We start from the raw sequence: 20,428 nt of genomic DNA, 5'->3' as shown, positions 1-20,428 counted from the left end.
TAAGAGAAACTGCTGCTTATGAAACATACAACAAATTATTTTTATTACACAAAAGTCAAAGCCAGTGTTGAAAGCTAAAATATATAAAATATGTGGCAACACAGACAAATCTAGTGGAAATGCACCTGTCTTAAGCAGCCATATACACAACTGGAGGGAAAAAATGTTTTAACCAGTGTCACTCCAACATGCATGACCATCAAATCAAAAGTAACACACTACTGAAAAATATGCAATAAGATCAGATTGTTTTAACCAACAGTTTAACTTTATAATAATTTCAGTTAATGTTATAATTGTTATGTAGAAATCACATATAACTCACATAAATATAACAATTAATGTAATCTTTATTTTCTTCTTGAAAAATAGATGGTGACCAGAAAATGGTCAAAAAATTGAAATGACTGTGACATTGTACCAAATAAGCAACAGAAACTTCATAACTTGAACTCCTGAAGTGCAGTTGCATGAGATGCAGTCACAGGTGTTTGTCACAGGTGTTTGTCACAGGTAAGGTCCCCAGCCAAGGTACATGAGGCTCAAGAGGTTGTCGTCTGTGGCTTCCTGAATGAGGTAGTGCACGTGACCCTCAATAGACAGAGGCAACCCCATCACCTTGTTCCTGTTCTTGATCACACCCTGCAGCCTCTGGTCGATGTCCTGAACGTGGGTCTTAGCCTAGAACAGGTTTAGGAAACGCTGACTAAAATACAGAGTGCAGACTGCATGCAGCTTCAAAATCTACAAAATGGTGGCAAGTCATGTTAAAATCCCAAGATCTACAAGCCTGTGTAAGCGCTGACAGCAAGAATGTCACCTTTATGTATAAATGACAATAGAGATTTAAGTTGTATGGTGACGAAGCATATCCATGCAGAGTACCAGCAGGATGGGCATTAGAAAAGAACCAAACCTTCTCATTGACAATTTCCCCAGATTCGTTGGCTGGTGTCTTTGAGGGGCCTTTCACAGGTTTACTCCACTCCACCAATGGGTCATGCAGGAATGTCTTCAGCACACTTGGGACGAGAAAACAACGTGAGGTCAAATCTAAAATGACTTGATAAAACGTAGATTACACAGATTACATGAACCTGCACATGCACCACCGTTCAAATAGGAACGTTAGCCTGGGACCGTTCAAACCAGGTCCGACACGGGAGAGTTTACTTGTGAGCACGCGTTTGGATTTAAGCGTTTGAAGGGGAAGGTGTGAACCTCATGAGCGGTTCTCTCTGGTCTCTCATCAGTCGGAGCGTGACCTCGCTGGCCTGCCGGAACAGCCCCTCCGTTCCCATCGGGCCCATCGCGTGCACCATGTTCTGCGTCAGACGGAATGGCACCACCTCCGGAACGTCGAACGTCTCTCCCTGAAACCCACGCCATATTTCAGACCTGCTCGCCACGAACGTCCGTGCCATTCACGAACGAACCGTCAAACCAAACCTTGTTGAACAGGCAGTTGAAATCCACATGGACGCACTCTCCGGTGAGAGAGTCAAAGAGGATGTTCTCTCCATGCCGATCTCCAAGGCCCAGGATGTAGCCAACCATGGACATCACAGCAGTGGAACGGCAGTATGCAGACCTGCTGTTGTACCTGCAGAGGAAAGTGCCAAACTCTTATATGTCACTCTAATATACAGACGTAACCAGACCTTCACGTCAAAGACATCATTTCTGCCACATGTTTGGTAAAAACACGTAGTTGGAGATCAAATTATAGAAAACCTATGTTTTTATTTGGCAATGTAAATATCATTCAAAGCAATCGCTCACTAAGAACCTAGTGATAACAGATTGCTGTACCAGGAGGTGGGGTCTGGGAAAGTCCTCAGAAACCATTCATGAAACACAGGCGGATGTCTGGCACACAGCACATCTTTGTGCAACCTCAGCTTCTCCTGCAGGGTGGCGGTTTTCGGCAAAATCACGTTCCGCAGCTCCTTCCCAGTCATATAGAGCCCTGACACGACAAGGCAGACATCAGACGTCGGTACGCAACACCGCTTAAACATCACGCTCAATTGAGTGAGATCACCGTATGGTTGATCCGATACTGGCTGCTCTGTGAGGCACACGCGACCTGAGATGAGCGTCTAATAATTGAAGCACGGACAAGGCGTGTGAGCACGGGAGACCTTTCTCTTTGTAGAGTTTGGTGAGGAGGTGGCGAAGGCCGGCCGTGTTGTTCACCCACTCCACGATGCCGCACTCCTCATTTAAAGGGATGACGGCGTACGTGCGTATGTGGAGGTCCCTCCTCCTCGACTCTGCGTCCTTCCTCAGGCACTAACGCGCGAAGCAGCGGGTTAAACGGAGACGTGCGGTGGGGCCCGGACTAAATTGAGGGTCACCCACACCAATGGATCATAATGACCATGACAGAAAACCAGTGTGTGAATGGGCACCTTGTTAATCAGACAGTTGAATTCCATGAGTCTGCAGTCTTTCCTCAGGTCGTCTTTGGGCTTGCACATCATGGTGTAGAACGCCCCATCCGAGCCCTTCAGGGAGATCTTCTTCGGCTTCTGGAGCGATGCCAGGATCTCCACCTTCAGGACGGGAAACCGGAACACTGTCAGAACGTGTGGGGTTAAGCGAAGGCGAAGAAGCGTGAAGGGAATATGGACACTGACGGTGTTGTCGAAGCCGGCTAGGTAGACCCAGTGGCCCGGAAAAGCGTCATGGTTGGGGTTGGCGCCCCCGGTGGAGGGCAGGGTGGGGATGAGCACAGACTGCAGGGGGATGAGGATCTCACTGAAGCTGGGCTCCTCCACCAACCTCTTCAGCATCTTAAAGTGCACACTCATGCTTAGCGTGGAGCTGCTTCCGTCCACCTGGCCCACAGAGTCACAAAGGAGGTCAGAGAGCAGGTTGTGTCGTTAGTTATAAGACCAATAGGTCATCATTGCCGTGACAATAATCACTGATCGTAAAATAAAATCCAAAGATGCCTTACTATAATACCAGCATGCACAGAATAGACACGATTACTGAAGAAGACTGCAAGAATTCCTGAGAATTCTCTAAAAAGCTTTTCAGGAAAGGAGAATAGTTGTGTATTGTTGCCTTGCACTGACTTAAACTTCTCAGAGAGGAAACAATGTATAAATACACATATACAATGCATGTAAAACTGCAGAGCTGCAATATGTCTAGGTATAAAAATGGGTGGGCATGGTTCTGCAAATAAACAGGAATCCTGTACATGTTCCTCCTGGGAATCAAACCTACCCTCCCACTTTTGAAAAGGTGCAGCAGCTGTTTGCTTCTAATGACAAACTGACACTGTAACTGCCATTACAACTGTGAACTCATTCATTTTCTACTCATCTTAAACTTACCCAACTTAGCCTGCCATGCAGCTATGCTTCACTAAGGCAAGGTTCCAACTAATTCTGAATAATATATATATTTGAATTCTTAAGTATAATGTATAATTCTTTGGAATCATGCCGCCTCTTAGCACCAGGACATGGTCTCTCGCACCAGGACATGGTCTCTCGCACCAGGACATGGTCTCTCGCACTAGGACATGGTCTCTCGCACCGGTTTGTTGCAGAGCTCCACCAGCTTGTCCGTCAGTCTGTTGGCATCTCCAATGAATTTCCCAAAGGAGTCCTTTAGGCTGACGGCCTTCTTCAAGATCTCTTTACATCTGTTCATACGGGTAGGGTAGGAAGACTGAAAACAAAGATGCAAAAATCTAATCAATCAACTAATCAAATCAACTCACCCAACCACCATTCCCCAAACTAAACCCACGGCTAAACATGAATCCGCTGCAAAGTTGTTGGCGAGGCAGCAGAGCGGTCCCTGACCTTTGACACCGCGGCCATCATCCACATCGCCTGCTGCGGGTAGGCCAGGAACACCTTGGCGATGATCTCCGTGAGAACGGCGAACACCTCGTCGTGGGAGTGGCAGATGCGGGAGATGAGCTGGGAGAAGGCGGTGAGGTACTGGTACGGCGACAGGTTGCGGGTGTGCTCGCTGATCACCGCGTTGATCTTGTTCAGGTCCGCCCGCAGCTGCGCCCGGTCCGAGCGGCCGGCTGAAAGCCAGAGAAATCCAACCGTTCTCCGGGAGCTCCGTGTCAAGGACGTTTTATGCCATAAATCATTATGAACCATATACCTTTTTCTACATCGTAAACTCTGGCGCCGAAATCCAACCACAGTGTGAGCATTCGGGGCATGGACTGGTATATGTACTGGTTCCCAAACTGAAGTGCTCTAGGATGACATCACAGACAGACATTTAGTTTGTTTAAGGGGAAAAAAAGGACTGTATTGGAAGACTGAGAGTAATCAGACAGGAGTAATCAGACAGGAGTAATCAGACCCCATACTTTCCAAAATAAGTGACGATGTAGCGGATGAGGTTGCCCTGCTTGTCCATTTTGTTGTCCGTGATCATCGGCATCAGCTTGTCGTAGTACTTGGCCAGGTAGAAGTTCCCATCTTCCCACTCTGGTAGCAGCGTAGTGACTTCCTGCAGCGAGGGGAAACAAAGACACAAGAAGACAGAGTTGAGAAGTGATGATGTACTCTTTAGCTGCAGGCTGGAACACAACGTTTGCACAGCTGACCGCAGTACCCTGTAGATCTTCATGATAGCGTTGCTCTCCGAGTTGGCCGTCTCTTCCATGTATCTGCCCACAAGCAGCAGGGCTTTCCCCTTGACCTGAATCCTCTTGGGGTCTGTGGGGGGTTGATCCTCGGGGAAACACTGCTTTACCCCCTTCTGCAACACGATCAGGGCCTGATGCACGTCGCCCTATCAGAACATATCACTTGTCATATATCACTACGTGTGATCTCTGGGGATCGAACCCCAGACTGTAGTGTTGCCAGGACCTACCTGGTTAGACTTTGGGACTTGGTCTGTAATTCAGTACACTCACCGGAACAACCGTCTCCTAGCTCTCCATAAAAGGCTTCTTATCACAGATCATTGTATTTTATGTATGTGTGTGTTACAGATACAGTGACATGTATAAAAACAGCAGCAGCACTTGTGTGGCTGAGGCCTTTATAAAAGTGCCTAATAAATGACACTGTTTTACTTTAAAGACTTAAAAAATGTAAATATACAAGTAAATGTGCTTGACGTCGACCAGTGAGCATAGGAATACAATAGGTGTTTCTAATAAAGTGGTGAGAACATGAGTAAATGCACCGGGCAGTTTATGAACCTTTGCGGATTAAGTCCTTTCTGGATTAAGTCCTTTCTGGATTAAGTCCTTTCTGGATTAAGTGTACCTTGGACCAGAGCCACTTGGCCTTCTCCACAAAGAGCTCCGAGAGGTGTGAGTTGCCCGCGTTGAGGAGGGCATTGAAGGCTGTCTGGTGGTGGCCGGCTCTCCGGGCAACTCTAGCGCTCTGCAGCCAGCACTCGCCTACCTGCTCCTCACACAAAGACCTGTGGCGACAGCAGCAACATCTCGCACTACTGCATATATGGAAGGCCATGGGGGCCCAAGTTAACCGACCGACCGCTAACTGAAAGAAGCTCAACTCAAATGGTAACACCAGTAACATGGGGAAAAAAGGATTCTGACCAAAAAATATATAAAATGTTACTTGTAATGTACAAATAAACAAATAAACCTTGTGGTTTTATGGAACCTTGATGTTCTACTGATGTTCTTCAGGTTGCTCACCCTTTGCTGAGGCTCAGCAGGGCTCGGCGGAGAGCCAGGATCGGCTCTTTAGCCCTGAAGGAGTTCTGCATCATGAGGAGGCGTGAGTCCCAGCCGAGCACGGGCTCGGACGTCCTGGCGTCTCTGGCTGCTCCGGCACCCTTGTGTAGCTCGGTGAAGGCGTGTTCCAGCTCACTCAGCATGTGCAGCCTGGAACACACGCAGGTGTACCAACGCATCACGGGGGGCAATTCACACCTCTAATGCCTCTGGAGTAGCACCAGCTTTTGGTATTATGATGAGAATTGTAATATTATGCTAATCGACTATTTAAATTGCTTATTACAACTATGTTTTTAATATATTGAATCATATTGACAAAATTATCTTTTCCTTACAGGTTAACCAAAATCTTGCTGATCGCACACATTTTGAATTTTAAGCACCATATGTACAAATAGTGGATTCAGAAATCAAATTTGTGATAAAATTTTGGCAAGGCACAGATCTAGGCAACGTTTTTTTCTAAACTCAAGACGCTTTACCATCATGGTTCACCAAGTGAAGACTGGTGGGTAAAATGGAAATGACATCTATTCGAAATCAAATCCACAACAAGTTCACAGCTCTGAATCTGCTTACGTTACAGTTAAAAAAACAGAAGAGACACTTCACACACTGGCTCGTCCCCTCAGGACCTTCGTACCTGACTATGTATTCATATCCTCTCTGGTAGGTCCCACACTCAAAACTGGCGGCTGAAAGAGGGACCACCTGCTCTTTCCTGGCCAACTTCAGCTTCTCGTAGAAGCTCTCGGTCTCTTGTTTCTTGGCTGCCAGCAGCATCTGACCCAGACGGACACCCCAGGTGTTGGATTTCTTGTCTGTGCAGAGAAGGGTCAGTTCAGGAGATGATGGTGCGTTAAATGGTGAGGTGTGAACAGCTGAGCGGTGGGAACGTCACCAGAGGCCAGGTAGTCCTCCACCAAATCCCACTTGGACAACTTCCACGCGGCCTCCACGCGATAAGTGTTCAGGTCCGACTTCCACCGAGGTCTTCGCACGAGGAATAAAGGAGGCAAAAGTGAAGCGTTATCATGGTGGCGACTGTTCTGAGTGGCACACACATGCAGTGTGTGGACTTCACCTGTTCGCCAGGACTCCGTTGACCTGGGTCATTACGGTGGACAGCTGCCCGAGCCCCAGCATGGAGTTCATCACGCCATGGTAATGCACTATCTGTGTAGTTAAAGGGGGCAAATGAAACACAGTTTACAAATCTCCTCATCTGTGATTTTTTTTTCTCTAAATAGCAAATGTAATAGAGCTAAAAATAAATAAAACAGGAATTAAAGCTTCATGAGGAGTGTTGATGAGGTCCACAAAGAAACAAATGCAACTGGTGGGGATGTGTGTGTGATTGTGTGTGCATACATGTATATGAGTCTGTATCTGTGTATGTGCGCATGTGTGTGTGTGTGTGTGTATGAGTGTGTGTGTGTGTGTGTGTGTATGTGTGTGTGTGTGTGTGTATAAGAGTGTGTGTGTGTGTGTGTGTGTGTGTGTGTGTGTGTGTGTGTGTGTGTGTGTATAAGAGTGTGTATGTGTGTGTGTGTGTCTGGCCTGGTCAGGTTCCAGCTGCATGGCCCGGTCGTAGCAGGCTGTGGACTCTCTCAGCAGGCCGATGCTCTCGTGCTCCAGGATCTGCTCCCGCAGCGATGGCTCCTCCTTCCTCAGGGCGTTGACCCCCCGCACGCCATCCGGCTCGTGCATGGCAGCATACAGCGCCTAGTGACCCGGACACACCCGGAACGCCAACTCAGTATGGGAGCACTAGCACCGTTCTGGGACTTCTTATTATACCTTTTCCAGATTTGGGATCCCTGGATTGGGATTGGTCCCTGATCCCCATGAGAGAGGCAGCGTTGGCACCCACTACACTACACCAACCACATCAGCTTATGCTCACAAGTCTCTGGATGTCCACTCTGATCAAGTATTCATTAGGATTTGAATGGCAAACCATCTTAAGCGGATGACCTACAAACATTCTGAACTTTTGAAGAACAAAACACTCACCCACATACATCTCAAACATCTCAAGCAATTTCCAAACGAGTAATAACACTAAACATTGTAGAAGGAACGTGAGATGTACCTGCAGGAACGTGAGATGTACCTGCAGGAACGTGAGATGATCCTCAATGTTCTGCTTCTTCTCCCTGATGAAGGACTCGAAGTGCATGACGGCGCGCGTGTACGCCCTGGAGCGGAAGGAGGCCTTGGCCAGCAGGTCCTCGGGGATGCGGTTGAGGAAGGCCACCACGCACTGATACTCGCCGTTCTCCGCGTCCGCACCTGCACGCCACAGCCACACACGATCAGCGGCTACGCACCAGCACCAGGAGTCCTACGCTTCATATAAACCAAGCACTTGGCTACTGACCAAAACCTTATCTTGAATGCTCTGTAACCTAAAGTAATCATTTAGTTTATATACAAACATATACAAATCATGAGGTTTTTCCACATCATGGCAACATCTCAATCTCATCTCAGTGCTACACGTTCACACATCCAATTTACAGCAAAAAAAGGTTGATGCAAGAGTTCCCCAAAGTGGGCGTGGCGCCACTGGGCTGGAGGCGTGGCCTCACCGCCGTCACGCGTCTGGTGCTGGTCGCGGGCGTGTCGGGCCGAGCTCCTGGCGGCGCTCAGGGTCTGCAGCTTGTGTCGTCCCCACTGGGTCAGGTGGTCCAGCACGGAGAAGACGGTCTGCGTGCTGAGCTGGCACAGGCCAGAAGTGTGTTCCTGCAGTCGCCCCTCGTCCTCCTTCAGAACGGCCATGATCTCCTCCCTCACCTTCCCTCACACACACACACACACACACACACACACACACACACACACACACACACACACACACACACACACACACACACACACACACAGTGGTTATGATAAGGTTTCTCACTCCTGAGAAAAGCCTCCACCGTTCCTATAGTGCACAAATACATAGCATGTTGAATGAAGGTCCACATCTGGACGGAGAGTGGGTGGAGGGTGGAGCGAGGGTGGAGCGCGGCACCGTCAGGACCCCCACCTCCTGCTGCTCCTCCGGAGTGGAGCCCAGCAGCACAGACACCAGGATGTGTGGCAGCAGGTAGATGGTCACTCTGTAGTCGTGCTTGATAATGAAGCTGCAGCAGTTAAACACCTTGCTGGCCAGCTCGTGCCTGACCTAACACACACACACACACACACACACACGGGGTGTCATACTGGAGGAGCTTATTTTCATATAAAAAATTGCTGTTGTGAATCGCGAGGGCGCACCTTGCTGATGAGATATCCCGCCCACGTAGCGGACCAGTCCGAGAACTTACTACCGCGACTACTGAGGTAGATGGGTTTAGTCACTCTGGACCAGTCCACCACCTTCTGGGAGCTCTTGTACCTTAGATTGACACACTCAATTTACAGTATGTTCATGACCTATGACCTCCGAGGCGGTCCAAAGGAATGATTTACGAGACTGGAACTAACATATGAAGCACTTCATATCCTGTTTATACTCTTATATTTCGTTATAATACGCATGGCAATAAAGATTCAACTGAACTTGATTTAAAAGATCTTGACCGACCTGCTGTTCAAGTGGGGCTCCAGAATCTCTTGGACGTGTTCTGGGAACCGTCTCCAGAGACGCCGTCCTGGCGAGTCAGTCCGGCCCTCCCGACACTCGTATATTGAAAGCAGTTCCTGGAACAGGCCTCTCGTACTTCAATATCCCAGTAAAGACTAAATGACTTTCCAGCAAGTGGCACATCCAAGCCAGTAAAACCGATAAGCAAACCTGGCTGGTCTCGCTCAGTTTGGCATCTCCCAAGAGTTAAATTAACACCTACTTAACACCTACTTAACACCTACGGTGTCTTTATAAGTCCAGCTGGACTCAAACAAACACTTGAATCTATTCAACGCTGTAGCTATTGATCGGCCACCAGGGAGTTGTTATTTAGCCCTGTGTGTGTTGCCATAAAAAGCAGCACTTACAACCTTTTATTCGTTTTCCTTTTCGCTTCATACATCACACCACAGATGCGTGTGTCAACACTCTGGGAGGGGGGCGACAAACCACCTGTAACACCCACGTCCTCAACGGCCCACCCTTATCCAAATGCCTCCCCTCAGCATTGACACCTGTCACCATTTTGGCTCGTTACTACCCTGTGTATTTAAAGCAGTCATAGCAAGTATAGACACTGGTGCCATTTTGGCTCAGTACTACCCTGTGTATTTAAGTCCTCGTGGCTCGTGTCTTTGCGGACTACAGGCGGCCATTTGTCCTTGCTAGGGTAAAGGGAACTGAGGTAATGGTCGTGTGAGAGCTGTGCAACTCGGAAGCGTTCGGTGGAGACGGCGAAAGTAAAGAGCCAGTCTCCGTACCTGCATGGCGTAAGCCGCGGCGTCCTGCGCCCGCACGTCGTCCGCGTACGCCAGGAACGTCCTGGTGAGCTCAGTCAGAAGCCCGAAGGCAAAGTTCGAGTCATCGATGCCGCTCTGTCGACCCCAATGAAACAAACGAAATTGCACAGCCGTTACCAGGAGCGCTTCGTTCACGACTAGAAGCGTAGTGCAAAAAAAGACGCACCACGAACACGGAGCCGGCGCCGCGCGTGTCGGCCGCGGTCAGGTCCAGACGGCCGGGGTCGATGGCGCCCAGCTGGCCCAGACACTCGCCGCAGAGCAGCCGGGCCTCGGGGTGCACGTCCTGGCAGCCGCGCAGCAGCGCCGTCACCAGCTGCGAGATCACCGGCTCCACCGTCTCGCTGTCCAGCACGCGCTTCAGCAGAGTGTCCTGCAGGGGGCAGGTTATAACGTCTAATACTGGACAGGACATTAATGGCGTACAAGAAGAAATACTGCAATGTGCCGGAGCTGATTTACATCATTGTGATTGTGAAGGCCAGTAGTGTGATGGTGATTAACAAACAATACATTGTTCAGCCTTAATAGTGACAAATATCACCTGTAAGAAGTCAAACAACTTCTTACAGGTGATACTTCTTACTGGACTTGAACAGAACTCGTTCTCCCTTTATTACAGGATTTCATACCCCCCCAACTCCAATTTACATAGAGCATGTGTGTCTGTGTGTGTGTGTGTGTGTGTGTGTGTTAGAGCTGGGCGATATAGGGAAAAAATCTTATCACGATAACTTTTTTCATATCAGTCGATATCGATATATATCACGATATAAAATTTTTATACATTTTTTATACATTTTTATAAATTTGTTCAGTCCGCAGTGTGTTAACAGATTCACAACACACTGGTGTCAGGAATGAGTTCCAAAGTTCAATAAGAGTTGTAACTGAAGAAAGTTGTAACTGAGGGGCAGAAACACAGATAAGGGAGTGAACAAAATATCAGAGTCTGGTTGAGCATCACAGACAGTGAATCATAAATCCCCTTACATACAGTCTCTCATTACGCTGAATGCCGTCGTGCCGCCTCCTCTGCAGAATCCAACTCCCCTCGTGTGCACACATATAAAGACACTACAGATGATATTCACAATTTCCGTTGTTTATATGCATAAATAAGGCGTCATCTTTCATTGTTCATCATGGCACAACTGGACTGAATTTCTAAAGCTCTTTAAATGTGTCATGGTCACAGCTCCGGACCCTTCCCTGTGGGCGTGTCCTTATGTTGTCTGCGTGCAGTTATGTCCATGTTTGTTAGTTCCGTGGGTGTGGGTAGTTTGTGAGCGTGTTCGTAGTCGCACCTGTGCCTTGTCTCGAGATCACAAGGTATGTGTTGATCACCTATATAATGTGCGTTCGCGCAATGTCTTGTGCTCGTCTTTGTCTAAAGTTTCGTGTGAGTGTAGTTGTATGCTTGCCCTCCACACGGAGCTTCACGTGTTTTGTGTGATCATTAAACGTTTTATGTTCCACTGTTCGACGCTCGTCGTGCCTCCTCCTTCCAGCGTCACAAAATGTAGCTAGAGAGATAACTAGCTGTTTAGATAAAAACTAAGGGTAAAGGTATTTAAATGTAGTGTCACGTCCAGCCCCTCCCTCCTCCCTGGTCCCGCCTAGCTCCCCGCTCCCATTTGTTCCTCCCTCTGTCTGTCACGCCCTCGTCATTGGTCACACACACCTGAGTCCCGTTTCACCGTCTTGTTTCCAGTGTATAAAAACCCCCTAGTGTTTTGCTTCCGTGTCGGTCATTGTTTGTTCTGTTTCCCTTTCGCCTTGCCCCGTGCTCTCCTTTTCCCTCTTGCTGTATGATTCTGGTTTGTAGGTAGAGTTGCCCTGTTTCCTTAGGGTGTGTTGCTGTCCGGTCCAGGTTAGTCTTCGGCTCGTGTTCTACGTCTGTCTTGTTCACAAATGTTTACTGTGTTCTCATCTGCTTTTACTCTCCGTTCTTCCCCTCCCTACGTGTTTAGTAGTATTTGTGTTTAGTTCGCTGTCTCTCTGTGTAGAGTATTGTTCACACGCCTGTGCTGTCAGTGTCACTGTTAGTTTTCCAGTGTTAGTATTCTTTGGTTGGTTAAATGTTTCGTTGCTTGTGTATGTGCGTGCTTCGTTGACCCTCGTGTACATTGCTGTTAGTGTATACCCCATGTCATTGTTTGAGTCCTCCTCACGTTGTTCGATTCTCCTTATGCCTGGTTGTTCTGCTTCTGTTTGGTTTTGTCGCGTGTCTTTTATTAAATATTCAAAACCCGCTATTGCGTCACCCCTTCCCTGGTAAATCGTTACATGTAGCTAGCTATGTATTTAGATGAAAACTAAGGCATACACTTTTTCAGGCTTAATTACCTAGCAATCAACATTTAAAGACCTTAACTAATTCAGTCCCGTTCTACATAATGAGATCCTGTATAATGCTCTTGTTTGTAAAAACCTACAGTGTTATTCCCTTTGTCTTACCAGATTATGTTTAGACTATTTTGTGGAATCGTTTGGAGACATTGCACCAGTTTTCTTACCTGTGATAAAATTGCTTATCACTTTAATTCACGTGTAAGCTAAATGCTCTTTAAATGTAGCAAACTAGCTAGGTGTTTAGACAATTAACACAATAGCTAAACAATGGCTAAAAACCTACAGAGGGCCTGCGTAAAAGCATTCGTCCAGAAAAACTTGGAACTCTAGTTCATCCGCTTGATTGGTCTGGGTGGCGCTATTGTCATTGGCTAATCATGTTGTCTGTTAAAACATGGCGGGAATTTAATTTTATCGATTTCTATCGAATGCATCTTATATTTCTATCGAGACAATGTTATATCGATATAATTATCGTTATCGTTTTATCGCCCAGCCCTAGTGAGTGTGTGTATCCTGAGGTTTTCCAACCTGGTTCTTGTGCATCATCTCCTTCAGGCTGGTGAGGGCGTGGATGCGAATGTCCACGTTCTCATGCTGGATGGCTCGCATGGACAGCTGGAGGGCCGTCTGCAGATCCGTGCTCTTGGAGGTTTGCTGTAGACACACACACGGCATTACCACCATCGCCACCACCACCACACGTCTCCCACACCCACCAGACAGACCTCCACCAGCACGCAGAGCAGCTACATTTTACGAGCGCTACCTTTGCAGACTTGGTTTTTTTTTTATTATACCTTCCGGTAGTCTTGGAGGACCTTGTTGACATCCTTCAGCTCTGGGTGGTCAGGAAGGAAGTAGATTTCATGAAGAAAGTCTTCCACCTCCTTCCTGAGAAGAGATCAAACACAGCAATCAACTACCAAAACTAAAAGACAGAGCAGGTTAGTATAAAGGGCAGAGAAGTGTACCTGTTCTCCACTATGAGGTAGTGCATAATGGTGGCTGTCTCCTTGGGCTGGATGGAGATGAGGGGCAAAAGGGCCACGATCACGTGACTCAGCAGCGGCCCCAAATACGACGAATCCAGACAGCGCACGAAGCAGTCCCAGGTTCTGAAACAAGGTCAGTCAGGGACAGGTGTTCTCCCAACTTTTTTATATATATGCATGTTAACATTAATTGTTATAACACTTGCTTTATGAACAATCTTTTTTTTGTCATCTCTTGATATCAGGGCCCACAGAGCTGTTGTCATGGAATAAAACGGTTTCACCAGGTTGGGGTTGAGGGCCCCTAGGTCCAAACGCTTCCTGACATGCTGACAAAGTGACTCACTGGCAGCAGAGCTCTGGGAAGTCCTCCTTGTACCTCAGGCCAGTTCTCAGAGTGGTCATCATCTTCACCCGTACCGAGCTGATGTGCTTGGAGCCCATCATCTTCATCAGAGCCATCAGACTGTTCAAGGCCTAAAAACAGAAGAGGAGCCATCAGTCTCTCCTCTAAGGAAACGGGTTGTTCTGAAAGGGCAGATGCTGAGATGTTCCCACCATCTTCTTCCTGTCCTTCTCTCCAGCACTAGAGCTCAGCAGCTGCATGTTGAAGAACGCCAGGATGCCCAGGAGCTTTGGCTGAAGGTAATGTGCCTGCACAGCAAGGGGAATTAACCGCGCTCATTAACACACAGTGTTCTACATCTGACTTTTTTTTTTGTGTGGACTGGGCTCGAGAATTTGCATACATCTCATCTTTTAGAGCTTTTATGTTCATATTTTGCTTTTGATTTAAATAACACTAAATTATGTGTGTAGTTTTGTTGGTCGTTACATAAAATTAGGAACTTGGAATTTCTTTTAAAAACGATATTTGAGCAGTCAAACTTGCATTCCAACACAAGCTCTGAAACAAAAGGGCCATGAGCAGCCCAGCTCGGCAGACAGATTAAATAATCCCCTTCCAATCCAAAGACGGGTTTTCCTCACTAAAGCCCATAACCAAATTCCAAGACTAGTTCAATTACAACAGCAATAAGTAAACTCATTCAAAACAGAAAAATGCACAAAATGTTCAGACAGTGATTGGTGTGTAGAACAGACGCACCATGCGCTCCGGAGTGGTGATCTCCCGCGGACCCTGGTAAGGGTCATCGCTGGACGCAAAAGAGGCCAGGATGGCCAGTCCGTTGAAGACCTGCTGGTAGTGCTCTCCCAGACGCAGGAGGAGCTCGTTGTGAAGGCCCTGGAAGTCCTGCCTGAGCAGACTCCCCAGCTCGATCTCCGTCTCATTCTACAGGGGAAAAAACTCAAATAAGTACATCTGTACCTATTTAAAATGTAATAACAGACTTATTTATGAATAAGTAATATACACTTACCGTTCATTTTAATTTCTCGGTGACTTTAAAACTATGTCTGATAGTAAAATTCTAAAAATACATTTGAATTCAGCATAAAGGTTTTACAAGATCTATTTTCATTTGTGGGAATGTAACTACTGTCAATGTCCACGTCTGGCTTTGCAGGAGCTGACCTTCAGGTAATGAAAGGCTCTTTCCAGCTCTTCCATGGTACAGGAGCACACCAGATGAGAGAAGATGTACTTGAAGTTGTTGATGAGGATCTCCCTGCGGTTGACGTTCAGCTGTTTGGCGACGGTGCGGATAAGGGCGGAGGCCGTGGGGCTGGCCTTGGCGGCCAGGTAGGGCAGGAGCACCTGCAGAGTACGCTGGTGGCACACGAGGGCAACTTCAACCACAACCAGTTAACATCATACCGTTTGCGCAATGCTAACAAGCTGGTTTTGTCTGGTTTCAAAATGAGCATTTTTCAGCCACACTACTCCATGAAGGGGCAGGAAGACGCAGAGCGGGCTTACGTTGAGAAAGCGGTTCAGGTCTGGGAAGTCGAAGACGTGGGCCACGTGGGAGAGGATGTCCAGGGCCATCTCCCTCTGGTGGGCGGCCTCCTCCTGCAGGGCCTCGCTGCTCTGGTCGGGCGTGCAGCGCAGGGCCGTGACGTGACGCGCGTGCAAGGACTCCACCAGGAACTGGAGGGACACGGCCAGTCAGGCATCATGCAAACAAACATCACATTTTAAAACCTCAGTTACTCAAGTTAGTTTTGTGGGTCGGTAATGCATGATAGAACATTCTGGAACGTTCAGGAACATTCTGGAAGACACAGTCATGTATAGAAAAATATGGTGGTGAAAGGAGTTGCTGAGGCCCTCGGCCACAGCCCTGCTGACCTGGCAGACTGGGTTCCTGTACTGGTTGAAGAAGGACTGAAGTTTGAGACCTCTGGAGGTGGCAAGTGCCTGGATCTCCGTGTAGGCCACCACAGACACCTGGGTGGACCTGGAGAGCAGGCAGTGCAGCAGCCGCAACAGGGCAAAGGACACCAGGTTCCCCTCGGCCGCTCTGCAAAACGAAGACAGAGAGACGGCCAGACAGGCAGTCAGACAGACGGGTACGGACCATGCCCATATTTCAAAATGAATAACAATAACATTATGCTTTCACCTTCCAATCTCGCCTGTGGTCAAGATCAGAGTGTTTTTCAATTCATTGTTTCTGGTTGTCTTTGCGTTTGTGTAGGCCTCTTTTAACCTGGAAACCAGAAGCTGGGTGCCAAGAGAGATGCTATTATTAATTATTAATCAAATGTAGCACAAGGTTAACAGACTAAGATGAGTCAAGGTACCTCCTTCAGAAAGCCATCTCCACTCCAGGATTCCAGAAGGTTCTTGATGTTCTGGCTGAAGACCAGCCGCACATCCTGGTGTGGGTCCTCTATGAGGTTGACCAGGGCACTCAGCAGTGATTTAGTGTCTGAATCACTGCACGCCAAGTCTACATGCTTACATATTTGCCGCATGTTCACTATAAAAGCTAGAACAAAAAACAACAGGAGGTTATGGTTAATAAACAACCCCTCAATGTTGATGGAAAAACCCTTCCAACTATATTCCAAGAGACAAGATATTTTTAAAAATGCTATATTCAGTTGTAACACTGAAGTCATTTTTTTATACTCTGGCAAAATCAAGAAACAGCATGTCTACGTTTGAACAGCCCAGAAACTGCTGACTGTTATGGTGCCGACCTTGTTTGACGTCGCCGTCTTCGTTGGCTTTAAGCAGTTGCAGGAAAGGTATGAGGACGGACGCTCTGATGGTGGCTGGCCGGTCTGAGCATGCAGCGGAGACACAGATGCGAGAGCTAAGGAACGTGTCACCTGGAGACGTCTCCTCAGGAAGTCGGAGGCGAGAGCTCCCGGCCAGACAACAGAGCAGTGGGCCCGTGATGGAGGCCATCTCCACCCTCACACGGGTGGAACCATCCTGAAGCCTGTCCCTGTGTGACAGGACATGGATGTAATGTTGTGACAATGCAAGACAAAAGGCTACAACAGGGATGCCCACAAATTTTCAGGTTGCGATCTACTTATAAGATGACCAAGTCACAAAGATCTACCTCGCCCCAAGTGTAATTTGTTGATTGGGGGGGGGGACCCGGTCCCGGTCTTGTACTACACATCAATTTAATTTTACATGGTGATTTTATACCAGTGCTTGAAGAAAACTGAATGGTTTGCTATTAGCAATTTAACTAACAATACCATCCATAATCTATGTTCTGAATTGACACTGTTAAAAGGGAAAACACTGTGCTAACCCTCCTACAAATACAACTGCAATGTCAATTACTTAAATCAAGATATATACAATTACACTAAGTCATAAATGTTTTGTAATGCCGTAATATCAACAAGCCTTTATGGCATCTTGGCGAAATTTTAAACAACACCTGTAAGACAGATTATAAAGAACATACAGTAGAGTGTCGTGGAGTAGGTCGTAGGATTTGAGCCCAAGCTGGTGGACCAGGATGGGGAAGCCCCTGACGGCACTGGCCCGTTCTGTCTCGCTCTCGTCCCGCAGGGCCCAGTGGTACACACTTGAGCGCCAGTCCGCACACACCTCCCCGGGGAGCAGGGCGAGCAGGTACACACAGTGGGCTCGAGTTTGTGGAGCTGTGGCAAATAAATCCAAGTATACAGAGTTAAGCGTGCGAGCTGGCAATACGTGAGCAGACATCAAGAACGCCGGGCTTGTGACGTACAGTAAGCAGGGGCCAGTCTCTGGGCCAGCCCTGTCAGAGCTGCGGGGAACGATGCGGACCGGTACGCCGGGAGGGCGGAGTGGTCCGTCACCCAGGGAACCGACAGCAGGGCGCACACGGTGCGGTAAAGGCTTGCATCGGTCTGACCGTCAGCTGGAAACAAACAGCATATTAGAGGGAAATATAGTCAGAAACAAATATGGCACAGTAAAAAAAAAAAAACAATATACCACTGTTCAGTCGTAATGCGTAGAAAATATCAAACTGAAATTCAATTCATTTATATACAGAAGAGGTTGAGATCATAAGACCCACCGGTCAGGTAAAGGATGGCATCCAGGATCCTGATAGTACTGTCTACCAGTGGCTCTAAGTTCCCAACACTGGTGTTGGCCATGACAGTGCGACAGCTCTCCACTACCTGAGTCAGGGCCCTGGGGTTCAGCCAGACCGGCTGGGCCGTCTCTGGAGCACAGACAGGCCCCGCGGTCTTCTCCCCGGGCAACGGCACGCCGTAGCCCCTACGGAAGGGGTCGGAAAGAGCGCAAGTCATCGCCCTCCAGTCAAGCAGGCTCAGACACCAAAACACAGAGCTAAGTCATACCTGGAGCAGACAGCAGCCAGGTGGACGATGAGAGCCAAGCCGTCCAGTAGCGTCCCGCACGGAGGTGAAGGTTCACGGAGCTGCTGCAGGAGCTCATCCAGCCGGTCGCCCACGGCGGCCCACACCTCACTGCTACTCTTCATGTCCACCTGACTGCCAGCGGATCAGGACGGATCAGCGCGATTAGAACAAACAACATGGAACAACCAAAAGACAAGAGCACATAGACCAAGGAGGAGAGAGGAACTAAATATGAGGGCTGCGTCAGCACCATCGTTCACATACACAGGCTGAGTTCTTCGTTTCTTAGCTGGAACTTCCTCATCACCACCACTAAGCTCCCCTGAGTCATCCGTATTGCTCTGGGCTTCTTGGAGCATAGTGAGGACCTCTGCTTTCAGAGCAGCACAGAGATAACCCTCCACATACTGGAAATATATATAAAAAAGTGATTTCATTGTTATTCATGAGTGCTACCTATTTTTTAACCAATGACATTTGCAGGTACAGCTCCTGATGATGTGTCTTTACCTGCTGGTCTTCCAGAGCTCCAATAGAACGCACCATGGCTTTGCAGACTGCCATCACCCTCTCTTTCCGGATCACCGCAGCAGACTCGTATCCCAGGGGTACGAACTCGAGGATGAAGCAAAAGATCTCACACAGCGTCCCCCTCACCTCGGCCACTTTGATCCGCTCTACAGCCCCACTGAGCACGAGCGTCTGCAGCCTGTCCAGTAGCATGTTGAGATGAACCCTCTCGAACCTGCCGTGCGCCCCCTTCTCCGGGACGAACACGCGCCGGGTGAGCTTCTGGAACGCCGTGCTGCACTCGGCGAGGTGGGAGAGGTCGCAGGCGCCGAAGGAGTCCAGGACGTACAGATAAGCAGCAAAGAAGGTCTGGGAGTGGTCCTCGGGAAAACCCCCCAGAGTCACGACGCGAGCAAGCAGCTCCATGCACACAGACCACAGCCTGGGGCCACCGGTGGTCAGGATGAAGCAGGTGGCATCCAGGATCCTACCCGTTTCCCTCGGGAAGAAGAGCCCCTGCAGGATGTCGGTAAGGACCGTGAGCGTGGTCGCTAGAAGAGCCTGGGCCGATGTCCTCGAGGACAGTTGGAGGGCAGCTGCAGTCAGATACGGGGCAGTATCGGTAGGACCGATGCCAAAGTGCCCCAACGGCACAGGCCAGCTCGGAGGGGGCTCGCCGGCTTGCGCCCGGGGCAGTCTGGCGCTCACATGCATCACATCCTGGGTCAGACATATGAGCTCTCTGCCCAAGAGGCCGAACGTGACCGGACCCTTGGCCCTGAAGAGCTGGAGCAAGGAACAGATGACCAAGGCAACCTTTTCACGAAGGATCTCACACTCCGGGGTGGCAGCAATTCTCAGCAGGCGAACAATGATCCATTTACTAAAATCTAGAAAAGAGGGAGAGAGATTGTTCCAGAATTTGCTTGTCTTTACCATACATGTGAACACAGATTAATTCCAGATAAAATGACACCGCATAAATATGGTGAACGCTCAGTGATTACCAGTGCAACCGGTTTCCACATCTCTGAACTTCTCTGACTGGCATGCTGGGTTTATGAACATTAATGACGAGGACTTGATAATGTGCTGAATGAAGTCCAAAAGCATAACACTGGCTGGTTCTGCATTAGTCTTCTTACGCAGTTCCAGAGCAACTAAAATCAGAAAACAATGAAACTCTGAAGCCTTTAGACACTGATATAACCATCACAGATAAAACAAATACTGTTACCTACCCAGGTCAACATCAGTCAGTATTCTGTCAATGAACTGACATAAAATTTGACGTGGTTTCTGCACAGCATTGCTGTACTCCACTGAACTGGCACTGAAAAACGAGGACCTTTGTTAACATTGTTTTCAACAAAGTGTGAGTGTGTCCATGAAAAGATCATACAGTACATCAGCACACACACACTTGATAGCTGGCAAACACACACAGGGTACCTTGCTAGCTCTTGCAAAGCCGGAATCATTGCTGACATTTCTAATCCTTGCTCCATCACTGCAGGTTTTTTAATAAGACTTTTAAATAGACTCAAAAGTACGTGTTAATCGTAAATGTACTTATCAGATTTAATTTTTATAACAGTATCGGTAACAAATAAATTTTCTGCACTGACACGGGCTCCATCGCGCATGGCTCAGGCTGCTCTATTATTTTCGAAAC

The 20,428-nt window shown here is 48.2% G+C and overlaps 1 protein-coding gene across 3 annotated transcripts; it reads right to left on the bottom strand.

Annotated features, from left to right (window-relative positions):
• Positions 1 to 26: 26 nt before the first annotated feature.
• On the bottom strand, positions 27 to 20,414 carry atr (ATR checkpoint kinase). 3 transcript variants are annotated; one of them, XM_076981009.1, is made up of 47 exons: positions 20,206 to 20,414; positions 19,995 to 20,086; positions 19,761 to 19,913; positions 18,754 to 19,643; positions 18,508 to 18,650; positions 18,223 to 18,375; positions 17,934 to 18,139; positions 17,619 to 17,771; positions 17,331 to 17,529; positions 16,600 to 16,850; positions 16,198 to 16,385; positions 16,017 to 16,117; positions 15,743 to 15,914; positions 15,371 to 15,541; positions 15,026 to 15,220; positions 14,597 to 14,782; positions 14,047 to 14,142; positions 13,835 to 13,965; positions 13,468 to 13,611; positions 13,294 to 13,387; positions 13,025 to 13,150; positions 10,305 to 10,511; positions 10,100 to 10,213; positions 9,297 to 9,412; positions 8,987 to 9,107; positions 8,754 to 8,891; positions 8,308 to 8,512; positions 7,809 to 8,008; positions 7,274 to 7,438; positions 6,798 to 6,889; positions 6,615 to 6,706; positions 6,357 to 6,534; positions 5,672 to 5,860; positions 5,271 to 5,430; positions 4,606 to 4,785; positions 4,358 to 4,500; positions 4,144 to 4,241; positions 3,828 to 4,060; positions 3,556 to 3,690; positions 2,643 to 2,843; positions 2,415 to 2,558; positions 2,145 to 2,295; positions 1,813 to 1,969; positions 1,450 to 1,603; positions 1,222 to 1,373; positions 917 to 1,022; positions 27 to 681 (listed from the first exon to the last, which is right to left on the bottom strand). In XM_076981009.1, exons 1-47 carry the CDS (start codon positions 20,259 to 20,261, stop codon positions 508 to 510), a joined length of 7,905 nt encoding a protein of 2,634 aa, XP_076837124.1. In that variant the 5' UTR covers positions 20,262 to 20,414; the 3' UTR covers positions 27 to 507. The 3 variants fall into 3 exon arrangements, with proteins under 3 accessions (XP_076837124.1, XP_076837125.1, XP_076837126.1); XM_076981010.1 differs by having other exon boundaries at positions 7,830 to 8,008; XM_076981011.1 differs by lacking the exons at positions 27 to 681; positions 917 to 1,022; positions 1,222 to 1,373; positions 1,450 to 1,603; positions 2,145 to 2,295 and having other exon boundaries at positions 1,819 to 1,969.
• Between the last annotated feature and the right edge of the window lie 14 nt (positions 20,415 to 20,428).

Source organism: Brachyhypopomus gauderio, chromosome 19 (assembly GCF_052324685.1).
Source record: "Brachyhypopomus gauderio isolate BG-103 chromosome 19, BGAUD_0.2, whole genome shotgun sequence".
Lineage (NCBI taxonomy): Eukaryota > Metazoa > Chordata > Actinopteri > Gymnotiformes > Hypopomidae > Brachyhypopomus > Brachyhypopomus gauderio.
This window is presented reverse-complemented; position numbering and strand designations above follow the sequence as displayed.

Bases quoted from the DNA above. Each gene is read 5' to 3' on its own strand.
- atr (XM_076981009.1), bottom strand. From the start codon at position 20,261: ATGGAGCAAGGATTAGAAATGTCAGCAATGATTCCGGCTTTGCAAGAG. The intron at 19,914-19,994 runs GTAGGTAACAGT...TTCTGATTTTAG, and splicing joins ACTGACTGATGTTGACCTGG to TTGCTCTGGAACTGCGTAAG. The intron at 6,890-7,273 runs GCCAGACACACA...TTAACTACACAG, and splicing joins TGCAGCTGGAACCTGACCAG to ATAGTGCATTACCATGGCGT.